Source organism: Perognathus longimembris, chromosome 14 (assembly GCF_023159225.1).
Source record: "Perognathus longimembris pacificus isolate PPM17 chromosome 14, ASM2315922v1, whole genome shotgun sequence".
Classification (NCBI taxonomy): Eukaryota; Metazoa; Chordata; class Mammalia; order Rodentia; family Heteromyidae; genus Perognathus; species Perognathus longimembris.
The window spans coordinates 17,484,628-17,497,844 of NC_063174.1; the positions used below are offsets into that span (position 1 = coordinate 17,484,628).

General features: G+C 39.9%; 1 protein-coding gene and 1 pseudogene across 1 annotated transcript in view; one reads left to right on the plus strand and one right to left on the minus strand.

Moving 5' to 3' along the window:
* Positions 1–13,217, plus strand: part of LOC125362879 (Fanconi anemia group M protein-like) — a 58,986-nt gene that overhangs the window by 18,231 nt on the left and 27,538 nt on the right. The window contains exons 9-11 of the mRNA XM_048361792.1: positions 706–890; positions 3,941–4,147; positions 9,101–9,302. Of these exons, the coding sequence (XP_048217749.1) occupies positions 706–890; positions 3,941–4,147; positions 9,101–9,302 (594 nt within the window). The remainder of the gene's footprint in view (positions 1–705; positions 891–3,940; positions 4,148–9,100; positions 9,303–13,217) is intronic.
* On the minus strand, positions 5,807–6,555 carry LOC125363569 (annotated as a pseudogene).

The following is a 13,217-nucleotide window of genomic DNA, read 5'->3' on the forward strand; positions in this document are numbered from 1 at the left end:
CTCAAAATGACTCAGACACTTAATGGCCTTCTTTGGAACTTTATATTTCATTTTATGGGTTATAGGGTTTGAACTCAGAAGCTGGGTGCTGTCCCCTAGTTCTTTTCTTCGAGGCTAGTGCTCCACCACTTTGAGCCACAGCTCCACTTCTGGTTTTCTGGTGGTAAATTGGAGTCTGATCGACTTTTCTGCCCAGATAGGCTTTGAACCATGCTCCTCAGATGTCAGCCTCCGCTGAGAAGCTAGGATTACAGGTGTGAGCCACCTGTGCCTGACTACAACTTTATGATAGCCTATGAGAAATGGAGTCAAGATTGTTAAAATTACTGTTTAATGCAGTAGAAAAATACGTTAAAACTTCTTACGGGGCCTGGGGATATAGCCTAGTGGCAAAGAGTGCCTGCCTCGGATACACGAGGCCCTAGGTTCGATTCCCCAGCACCACATATACAGAAAACGGCCAGAAGCGGTGCTGTGGCTCAAGTGGCGGAGTGCTAGCCTTGAGCGGGAAGAAGCCAGGGACAGTGCTCAGGCCCTGAGTCCAAGGCCCAGGACTGGCCAAAAAAACAAAACAAAACAAAAAAAAACTTCTTACGTATATATTTAAAATGATTACTTAATATATGGCTTCAGGGTAGTGTTTTAAACTAGTTCTTCTGTAAAGACTTTTGAAAAGTTGTAACTAAAGTATTTTCTGTTCCACAGCGAAAAACACCTCTGAAAAGAAATACGATGACACAAGAGTTATGATTTTTTCTTCATTTCGAGACAGTGTTCAGGAAATTGCAGAAATGCTTTTAAAGCATCAGCCAATTATTAGAGTGATGACGTTTGTTGGCCATGCTTCAGGGAAAAGCATGAAAGGTTTTACCCAGAAGGAGCAGTTGGAGGTAATTTTGTAGATGGTGAAACAAAAATAAAACCAATTAACTTTTAATCTTTTTTGTAATCACTAGTTACTTGGCTACTGAAATAAAATTTTATAACAAATGTGAATAAAATAACAAATCACGTTTTGAATCGCCACATACAGTGCTGTATGAGACTACATTTTTACTCAATGATGATACTTTAAAAATTATTATTAGGGTTAATCAGTTTACTCAATCAAAATTTTAAACCTTAGCTTTCAGTTTGCGAACTTTTTTTCCTCTTCTCAGTCCTGGAACTTGAACTCAGAGCCTGGGTGCTTGCTATCCCTGAGCTCTTCAGCTCAAGGCTAGAGCTCTACCACTTGAGCCACCGCACCACTTCCAATTTTCTGGTGATTAATTGGAGGTAAGAGTCTGACAGACTTTCCTGCCTGAGCTGGCTTTGAAGTGTGACCCTCAGATCTCAGCCTTCTGAGTAGCTAGGATTATAGGCATGAGCCCACAATGCCCGGCGTTGAACTTTTCTTTTATCACTCAGTAATAAACAGCTTTTGGACTGACAAAGTAATAGATTCTTAGACCACACTTTGAGTAGCACTGGTAAAAATGAAGTGGAAACATTGAAGAAATAATTGAATATGTAAGTCTTGAATTTGGGGGCAAAATTCATGGAAGTGAATATTCATTCATTGGCAGATCAGTGCCAATAGTAGGCATATAAACAATAGCTTCCTTTCTACATGTTAGTCTCTTTAGGAATATGTTAGCTATAAAAGAGTAATATTTTTTCAGGTGGGATTGGCTTACACTTATAATCCTGGTTGTTTGGCAGACAGCGAGCAGGAACATAAAAGTTTGAGGCTAACTCCAGTAGAAAGGTTCTCAAGTCCCTATCTCAAAAGTTTCCAGGAAAAAAACAGAGCTGGAGGTATGGCCCAAATGGTAGAGCACCAGCCTAGCAAATATGAAGCCCTGAGTTCAGACTCTACTACTGAAGTAAATACATTTTTTTCAACATTGGCCCATATTTTCCCTTTATCTTTGCTTTAAAATATTAGTTTTGTTGCATTAGTCCTGTAATGACAATTACTTTACAGATGGAAAGTGATTGGACTAAACATGAAACATATATAGAAGTTTGTATTTATTATTCCTCCTTTTAGGGTATGTGTGTGTAAATGATAGTGAAGGAATACCATTTTTTTTTTTCCTGTCCTGAGGCTTGAACTCTGAGCCTGGGCACTGTCCCTGAGCTTCTTTTGCTTAAGTTTAGCACTCTACCACTTAAGCAATGATGCCACTTTTGGCTTTTTCTGTGATTTAGTTGGAGATCAAAATCTCACAGACTTTCCTGACCTGGCTTCCTTCAAACTGCAATCCTCAGATCTCAGCCTCCTGAGTAGCTAGGATTACAGATGTGAGCCACCAGCTGCTGGCAAACGGAATACAGTCTCAGTAAGCCAAGTGGGTCATATCTGGTGGGGTGAGAATGGCAACCATTTTTAAGCTGCCCCCTCCCCTCCTGCACAAATTTGTTAAATCCCTCCCTAGGACCAGTCTAGATTCATTGCCTTAGGGTTGGGGAGGCTTATTTAATTCCATTATTAGTTGACTTCTGTCATGTGCTTTTCAAAACAGAATTTGCTTCAGGATTAGTATAGTAGGTTTTTGAAAATCTAATTTACATAGTGGCATTTCTTAATGAGAGGTAAGGCAAGTAGCTTAACCTCTTGGATCTTGAATTCTTTTAATAAAATGCCGTCTACCTCCCAGGGTCCTTGGGTGTTAGTAGCCATGCCATGTATTTAATTTCAGCTTCTGCCACCTGCCCCATAGTATTGCTCTTGTATATAGAAGCTATCATCATCAGTGAGTTCAAGCTTTGATGTTGTATTATCTCCTTTAATTACCACCATGTCTTGCACGTGTCACACTAAAGTCTGTAGCTTATGTTGATGTATGTTGAACAAAATGGAGGCTAATAGCTATTCTGAATGATGTTTGGAAGGCTTAAGGAGGTTTTGATGCCTGGTTGACTTTTTCGTTAACTCATTCTTAGGCTGCTGTGGTTTTACAAACTGTTCAGAGAGAAAGATTGGAGTATTTGCATGATTTGAATTGTTTAATTTAAAAACTTTTATTGTAAATGTGATAGACTGACTGTTACATAAGTTTCTTTCTGAACAGCTTCACTTCATCCCTCATTTTCTCCCAATTTTTTCCCTCCTGACCTCCTACCCTACAAATTGTGTGGTTCATTTGCAACATATTATGTCTAGTGAGTGTCACTGCTGTATTTTTCACCCTTTGTCCCACCATTTCTGTGCTTTGCCTTCCCCTCCCCACAATAGATACACTTACATACAAGACAAAAGGCACAAAAATAATAAAAATAGTAACAGAGGAGAATAAAAAACAATAAAATTATAAAATTCTAGTGATAATGGTGAAAGAGCTGTGTGTTGGGGGCTCATGCATATAATTCTACCTAACGGGTGGATGAGAACTAAGGCTCAAGGTTCAAAACCAGCGGGCGCAGAAAAGTACATGAGACTCTTATTTACAATTAACCAGCAAAGCCAGAAGTGAATCAGTGGCTCAAGTTGTCGAGTGTCAGGTTTGAGTGATAAAGCTAAGGGATAGCACTCAGGCCCTGAGTTCAGGCCCCAGTACCGTCAGTACAAGCACCTACTCACAAAATGAATAATAGAAAAGTATTGTACATGCAAGTAACATTTAAATCTAAGAAATGAGTAATAGGAGTAATTGCTATAGGCCATTCACCTGCCTTTATGTTCCTTGCAGTGATATTAAAAATAAAATCATGGCTTTGTCCCTGAGAAACTTCTATTGTTGACAAAGCCTTCTGACATCACAACCTTGCTCTTTCTATCCTATTTTAGTCTCTTTTCACATAACATGCCACTTTGTGACCCTTTTCCCTATTCTGTGGCATCCATAATGCTGATTTTTAATCTGATTTTTCCATTTTCGTGTGAGTTGAGAAAAACACTTTAATCTGCAGTTCTTTTATTACACCTAGTAGTGTTAAATTGTTTTTATTTCAGGTAGTGAAACGATTTCGTGATGGTGGTTACAACACATTAGTCTCTACCTGTGTTGGTGAAGAAGGTTTGGATATTGGGGAAGTTGATCTTATAATATGTTTTGATGCCCAAAAGAGCCCGATTCGCCTTATACAACGAATGGGGAGAACTGGCCGTAAACGTCAAGGCAGGATTGTGGTGATCCTTGCTGAAGGGCGTGAAGAGCGGGTAAGTAGACAGGAGCTAACATGGCTTAATGTTTAAATTTGAGAAACACAATCTAAAAACAAGTACCAGTGTTTAACATTCAAAACTCAAACAATTTGAAGGCAAATGTAATTTAATTGTGATTATAAGACTTGTTTGCCATGGTTTTTGTTTGGGTGTGTGTATATTAGTATTGGGGGACGGGAATCCAGGGCCTTATGTTCTTGTTTAGCATTTTTGCTCAGGACTGGTGCTCTACCCCTTGAGCTAACCCTGTACTTCTGGCTTTTTGCTGGTCACCTGGAGAGAAGAGTCTCTCATATTTGTTTGCTCTAGATGTCTTCTAACTGTGAGTTCCAGATTTCAGCTTCCTGAGTAACTAGGATTATAGGCATGAGCCACTAGAAAACGGTAACATAATGGATTCCTCCCTCCCCCCCCCCCCCCCCCCAGCCCGAGGCTTGAACTCTGGGCCTGGGCACTGTCCCTGAGGTTTTTGTTTGTTTGTTTTGTTTTTGCTCAAGGTAAGTTCTCTACTACTTGAGCCACATCCACATCACTACTTCCAGCTTTTTTTGTTTTTGTTATTGCTTGTGGGGCTTGAACTCTGGGCCTGGACATTGTCCCGGAGCTCTTCATGTCAAGGCTAGCACTTTTATCACTTGAACCACAGCCCTCACTTCTGGGTTTCTGGTGGTTAATTGGATATAAGATTCTTAGGGACTTTCTTGCCTGGGCTGGCTTTGAACCCAATCCTCAGATCTCAGCCTCCTGAATAGCTAGGATTACAGGCATGAGTCACCAGCACCTGGCCTTCCAGCTTTATTGAATACTTTATTGGAAATAAGACTCACAGACTCTCCTGTCCAAGCTAGCTTTGGGTTTTTGTTTTCTCTGTAATATGCCACCATTTTTATTGCCATGTGGCCATTTTTGTGAGCGTGGGGATCTGATCTCAAAACAGGGTTCCATTTAAGGCTCTTTAATACAGAAATTGCCATCACGACCAATATTCAAAATATCCATAGCGTTGCAACAGTCACTTGGCAAACACAAAAGCCTTACACTTAATTCAGTAGTGTACACTCAATGGAAAACAAAAGGCATTAATAACAGCTCTCTCTTAAGAAGCTATGCAGGTAACGGGAAGGAACACTGAGGTACTGGGATAAATTGATGACACAGTTAATGAACTTAATTGGCATTCCTTTTAGGGGATTCAACTCAATACAAAAAAAAGTGCTTTTAACGCATAGTGTTATAGCTGTGCTGCCATGTCACAAAAATAGGCTGTCCAAGGGAGGCAAGGTGTATGAATGCTCCAGCACTTTATAGACCTGCAATCAAGTGCAACTATAAATGATACTGAAAAAAGTTTACTGTCTGACCAGTGGATAATACTTTCAAGGCATTTACTTTGCTTACCCTTTGCAGTATTCTAAGCTAAGTATTCGCATTGACAATCACATGCACTGTAGTGCTTGCAGCAAGGGAGGCATAGAACCAGTTGTTTTGGCTAAAATAAGTCAAAGGCATTCCTTGGGTTCTGCGTAAAAATGACTGTATTTAACAGTCTAATGGCAATCACTGACAGGCTGCTTAAATGAATGATCTCTCCTTCATTAATTGTGTTGCAAGGGTCCAGTGGAAAAGGGGAAAAACTAAATATAAAACCTAATACTATTCCAGTGCACTTAGCTGGCGCTTGACTATCATTTTATAATGGTTCTTTTTTTCAAGTGAAACTACTACATTCCCTCTCAATTTCTCTCCCAAGTGTTGAATGGTCCTTAATATCATCTAAGCCATTCACTTGCCACTCATGTTTAATACTTGTAAATTTCTTTTTAATGGCATCTTTACAGCTAGCATAAATCAACTTGCTTTTTATTTATTTATTTTTTGCCATCCCTGGAGCTTGCCTCAGGGCCTGAGCACTATCCCTGGCTTCTTTTTGCTCAAGGCTAGCACTCTGCCACTTGAGCCATAGCACCACTTATGGTCATTTTCTATATATGTGGTGCCAGGGAATCGAACCCAGGGCTTCATGTATACAAGGCAAGCACGCTTGCCACTAGGCCATATTCCTAGCCCTCATCTTGCTTTTTAATGCTGCACTTTTAGGAGCCCAGAATATAAATCCTGGGTCTTCTTAGACTCTTTTGTTTCGTATCGTACAAACCATGTCGGCAATCATTCATTGATAGCAACTTCACAAATGATGTGTAGGGGTCCTCTACAGTCTTACCAATGTCTCCCACCAACATCTGCTTCGCTTCCTCTACAGTGATTTGTCTTTTGTCTTTGCTTAAACAGAAGAAAACAGCTTTCTTTCTTTTTTTGATCTTCTCTTCTGTGGAAGATTTCCTTACTTTCATATCATTAAAAACTTGGATGACTTTGTCATTCACTGTAACTCCAGATGCCATGGTGCCCGCGGTTGTGACTGCAGTAGCTGCTTGGGCTGGGGCTCTGGCTGGGTGGCAGTGGGAGGAGTAGGAGGAGAAGGAAGAGGAGCAGGAGGGCGCTCAGGCGGTCGGCCGTGAGTCTTCAGGCTAGCTTTGGACCTTGATCCTCAGATCTCATCCTCCTTAGTAGCTAAGGGTTACAGGTCAAATCCTAATTATTTTAATTAGTTTTAAAAATCTATTATAAATCATATCTTAGTAATTATAGTGCACCAACACCCAACTAATTATGTATGTATGTATGTATGGGTGTATATATATATATTTTCAAATTTTTGTTATCAAACTGATGTACAGAAAGTACAGTTTCATACGTTAGGCATTGTATACATTTCTTGTACTGTTTGTTGCCTTGTCCCTCATACCCCCCTCCCTCTTCCCCCTATCCCTCCCCCCCCCAGGTGTACTGTTTGTTGCCTTGTCCCTCATACCCCTCTCCCTCCTCCCCCTATCCCTCCCCGCCCCCCCGGAGGTGTTCAGTTCACTTACACCAAACAGTTTTGCAAGTATTGCTTTTGTAGTTGTTTGTCTTTTTTTACCCTGTGTCTCTCAAATTTGGTATTCCCTTTCAATTTCCTACTTTGTATGGGTGTATATATTTATGTATGTTTTTGTTTATTTGTTTTGTTTTTTGTTGCCAGTTCTGGGGCATGGACTCAGGGCCTGGGCACTGTCCCTGGCTCCTTTTTGCACAAGGCTAGCACTCAACCACTTGAGTCACAGCACCACTTCTAGCTTTTTCTGTTTATGTGGTACAAGGAATCAAACCCAGGGATTCAGGCATGCTAGGCAAGCACTCTACTGCTAAGCCACATTCCCAGTCCCTGACTAATTTAAGTATAAAATTTTTTTTGCATTTTAAATAATTACCTAAGTAACATTTAGAACATCAGTGACAATTATATGAAATACAAAGCTATTCTAAGTGAAAAGAAACTTGAGGATTATATTCATATATTGCTACAATTTTGTATGAATGAACTTCCAAAATATGATGCTATACATAATACTGTGTTGGGTTTGTTGCACTAAAGTATTAACTTTTTACTCTTTATTTTTTGGTGCTGGTCCTGCAGCTTGAAATCTGGGCCTGGGCATTGTACCTTGTATTGTATTGTTTGTTTGTTTTTTGGTCTCGTTTTTTAAATATAAGTGTTAAGGTGATGTACAAAGGGGTTAAAGTTACATACGTAAGATGGTGAGTACATTTCTTATTACCCCCTCCTTCCTGAGTTTTTTTGTTTGTTTGTTTGTTTGCTCAAGGCTGGCATTCTATCACTTAAGTCACTCCTCTATTTCTGGCTCTCTCCTCCCCGCCCCCCCACTGGTGCTTAATTGGTGATAAGAGTCTTACAAATTTTTCTGCGTTAGCTGGCTTTGAACTGTGATCCTCAGATCTTAGCCTCCCAAGTAGCTAGGATTACAAGCATGAGCAACTTGGCTTTAAAATATTAACTTTTATGACATATTAGGACAAATTTGGTGGAGAAATATCTAGTTTCACATCAAAAGGTTTTTCAGCAGCTATCATACTTTTAAAAAGTTGGCTTAAAATGTTTTCAACACCCTTTAAGTCAATCTGAAAATTAATTTTTTTTCCCTAATACTGGTCATGTAGTTATAAATGTATTTGCATGTAACATCTAGTTTAACTATAAAATGATCCTAATAGATGACATGTTTGAAGGTTAGTACAGGGTCATACATTACCAATGAGTGGAAATGAGTACTAATTGTGCTGCCCAGCCAAGCTAGTAATATTTTGATCACTACAATCGTAATAATGACCCACAGTTAAGGAGTGCTTACTCTATATGTATTCAGATTCAGCATCTTACTTAACTTGTTCAGTACCCTGTAAGGAGAGTATGCTTTTGCTGTATACAGTAAAAGAAGCAGAAGTATAGAGAAACAGACAGGACCAGTGAAATAAGAGAATAGTAACAAAGAAATAACTCAAAACCTTTAACGTTTGGTTATATTAATTATCAAAATATGTAAATATCAACCACATTCAAAAACAGTGATATAATAAAAACTGAATTTTCTTGGTGCACTATAGTTACAAAGATATACTTTATAATAGATTTTGTTTTTTTTGCCAGTCCTGGGGCTTGGACTCAGGGCCTGAACACTGTCCCTGGCTTCTTTTTGCTCAAGGCTAGCAGTGTGCCACTTGAGCCATAGCACCACTTCTGGCCATCTTCTGTATATGTGGTGCTGGGGAATTGAACCCAGGGCTTCATGTATTGGAGGCAAGTACTCTTGCCACTAGGTCATATTCCCAGCCATATAATAATAAATAAATTTAAAAAAATTTATCAAAGGTTATTTCTCAGTTTACTGGAAATAAAATTAGAGATATCAGGAATTCTGTTCTGTAATATTTATATAAATTAGGATCTTTTTATCTTTACAATAAACTCAAATTAGATAATTATTACTTTATTGCTGATTGATTTCTATTGAAATAATGAAATTTTCCATTTTGTATTTGTCTTTGCAGACTTATAACCAGAGTCAGTCCAACAAAAGAAATATTTATAAAGCTATTTCAGGTAGCAGACAGATCCTTCATTTTTACCAAGGAAGTCCACGAATGGTTCCTGATGATATCAACCCAAAATTACACAAAATGTTCATCACTCACGGTGTCTTTGCACCAGAGAAAGCGTCTTGGCGTGTGCAGCGCAAGTCCTCCAGGGATGGTAAGAAAGATTTGACACCAACATGTTCTGTCCCCCACTGCTCTTAGCTCATAGATCCTAGAATACATTTCTTCCTGGAAAATCTCTTAAGATACTTGGGGGCTGGGGATATGGCCTAGTGGCAAGAGTGCCTGCCTCATATACATGAGGCCCTGGGTTCGATTCCCCAGCACCACATATACAGAAAATGGCCAGAAGTGGCGCTGTGGCTCATGTGGCAGAGTGCTAGCCTTGAGCAAAAGGAAGCCAGGGACAGTGCTCAGGCCCTGAGTCCAAGCCCCAGGACTGGCCCCCCAAAAAAAGATACTTGGGTATTCTCTTTGGAAGGATGCAAGGTTACTCATCTGGGAGCAGGGAATAATAGAAAACCCACTGTTGGAGAAAATATTCTCTAATCTAAAGAATCCTCTCTTTCCCCTCTCTCTTTTAGTATCTGTAAAGTCTCTGCAGTTCCTAAGCTAACCACCTTAGCTTACCTGGCTGATGTGAACTTGTGATTTTTCAACTTTAGCCTCTTAAGTAGTAGGATAATAGATATGTGTCCCATGTTGAACTCATAGAGAATCCTCTTTGACTTGTAATAGAAAGAAAGAAGTCCGTTTTGGAAGGATTTTTTCCCCCCTAGGTACTAGGAATTGAACTATGCCCCCAACCTCCAGCCAAAACTTACAGAATAGCCTTCAACTAGATAACTGTACATTGTAGACAATCTACTACGATAATCTGAGAACATACAAAAGTTCTTTGCTGTGTACATACCCAAGCAATTACACTCCTTTAGATTCAGGTTCTTAAATTAGCAGTAACTTGTCCTCATGGGAGAGATCAGCACCATTTGTTGCAGTTTTTCATTATGCATCCCAAATTCACCAGGTAACCAAGGTAACCATTTGTGTTAGTGAGTTACCTTTATAAAATTACTCTTGGGGCTGGGGATATGGCCTCGTGGCAAGAGTGCTTGCCGCCTCATATACATGAAACCCTGGGTTAGATTCCTCAGTACCACATATATAGAAAAAGCCAGAAGTGGCGCTGTGGCTCAAGTGGCACAGTGCTAGCCTTGAGCAAAAAGAAGCCAGGGACAGCACTCAAACCCTGAATCCAAGGCCCAGGACTGGCAAAAAACAAACAAACAAACAAACAAACAAAATACTACTCTTATTTCTGACCAGCAGATATTGACAAGTTCCTGAACAGTTTGAGGCAATCTCCTATGGATTTTGGGAGCTGAGAACACTATCTTCCTTGATGGTTTTAAAAAGGGATAATATCTTCCTTGATGTTTATGTTTCAAAGATATAACTCTTAAACCTTTAAGAAAATAATTGCTGGTGTGAGAAGCTAGGTAGCAGTTTGCCTTTATAAGGGTTTATATAGTCATCAAAGGATTAAAGGACTTATAAATACAAGGTGTCTCTTACAATGCTCCTTTTACAAAGGAGAAACAAAATTATATTTATACTTGTAATAAATATGGAAGTTACTCTCAATACTGAAATAGAAAAAATGATGTGCTGAAACAGAATTTGGTACAAGAGTGTAGTTAGTAATGAGAGTGTTGCTACCTTAGAGACTGCAGAGATTTTACTGATACCATAAACGTAGCTTGAAATATTTGCATTAGGAACATGAGAAACTGAAAGTTTACTATTTGGATTTGACTTTTTTTCTTTTTTTCAGTTGGTCAGTCAGTCGTGGGACTTGAACTCTGGGTCTGGGCACTGTCTCTGACTCTTAAGCTCAAGGCTAACCCTCTACCACTTGGTCCACAGCACCACTTCCAGCTTTCTGGTGGCTAATTGGAGATAAGAGCCTCACCGACTTTCCTGCCCAGGCTGCCTTTGGACGGCTATCCTCAGATCTTCAGCCTCCTGAGTAGCTAGGATTATAGGCGTGAGGCACCGGCACCTGGCTTGACTTAATGCTTAAAGAGGATTTTTAAAGAATCATAAAAAAATCATATAGACTTGGAGTATTGTTTAGGAGAGAATGACTAAAAAACCTTCTGGACTGACAATGCATTATTTTTCTGAGTAATTTCAATCGAAGACAAGTTGAATCCACAGATTCAGTTCACACATACAGAGGCCAACTAATGTTTATTTCAGAATGGCCAGAAGAAAGGACTTCCAGTACATTCACCAAAAGTAATAGATAAGATTTTACAGTGATTTGGTCATGTTACAATGTACATATATGTATGTACATATATATGTAAACATCCCATTGTGCTCTGTAAATATGTTGTTATTATCAACTGAAAAATCACAAACCAGGCACCAGTAGCTCACGCCTGTAATTCCACTACTCAGATCCTTCTGAGGATCAAGGTTCGATGTCATCATGATTATGAAAGTCTGTGAGATTATGAAAATTTGCAGTTAACCATCAGAAAACCGAAAGTGATGCTGTGACTTAAAGTGTAGAGCATCAGCCTTAAGTGAAAAATCTCCGACGAAATCTAGCTCCTCAGTGCAAGCCCCACAACTGACAACAAAAAAAGAAAATAAGAATAATAATAAAAATCAACTAAAACCATGCACTGGTGGCTCAGGACTGTAATCTTAGCCTCTCAGGAGGCAGATACCTGAGGATTGTGGTTGAAAGCCAGCCTAGGCAGGGAAATCCATGAGATTCTTATTTCCATTTAATCACCAAAAAGTAGAATTGGAGCTGTGACTCCAGCAGTAGAGCGCTAGCCTTAGTGAAAAGGCTAAGAATAGCACCTAGGCTCTGAGTTCAAGCCTCAGTACCAGAAAAAAATAAAAAAATAAAAAAATTTACAATTTTCACCCTTGGTTTACTACTTCTTCATATATTTGAAGACCCTTCTTTTTTTTTTTTTTTTTTTTTTTGGTAGTGTTGGGGGGATGAACTCAGGATAAGCCCAAGGCATAGCATACTTAAGCCCATTTTGCTTTCATTATATTTTTCAATAAGGTCTAGTTTTTTTACTTTATTAGCTTGAACCTAGATCCTCCTGTCTTATACTTCCTTCTGTAGCTGCTTTCACACATGTGTGCCACCAGTGCACTGGGCCTTTTCTGTTGAGATGACCTCTCACTTTCTGCCTGAGCTGGTTTTTAACTTGGATCCTTCAGTTGACAGCCTTCTGAGTGGCTATAATTAGTGTGAACTACCGCACTGGGGGTTTTGTTTTGTTTTTGTCCATCTTAGGGCTTGAACTCAGGGCCTGGACACTGCCCCTAATATTTTTTATGCTTAACGCTAGTGCTCTACTGCTGGAGCCTGCTGGCAATGAAAGGGAATCCTGATTGAGGGGGCGAGGATAAAGAAAAATAAAGACACATGACAAAAGACAAAAGATGGGGTCGGGAGGTCTACAGCTCAAGACTGCAGCCCCGTTTATTTTTAACTTCCAGCTTATATGCAGTTTAGGAACCAGGGAATAGCATAGGGTTACTAAAGTTCAAGAAAACAAGAGGGGCTGGGGATATAGCCTAGTGGCAAGAGTGCCTGCCTCGGATACACGAGGCCCTAGGTTCGATTCCCCAGCACCACATATACAGAAAACAGCCAGAAGCGGCGCTGTGGCTCAAGCGGCAGAGTGCTAGCCTTGAGCGGGAAGAAGCCAGGGACAGTGCTCAGGCCCTGAGTCCAAGGCCCAGGACTGGCAAAAAAAAAAAAAAACAAGAAAGCCTTGAAGTCGGCAATAACAGGTGGCAGTAAAGACAAGATAAGGTTGACTAGTTAACATAAACTAGACTCTTGTGCTGTCTTTTAAGTAAGCAATATCCTTGCACATTCCTTGAGATAACGTAGCCAGAGGTCAGGACGAACTTTCTTGTTGGCTCCCCACACTCTACCACTTGAGCCACAACTGTACTTCTGGCTTTTTGTGGTTAATTGGTGATACGTCTCATAGACTTTTTCGGCCCAGCCTCGCTTCACACT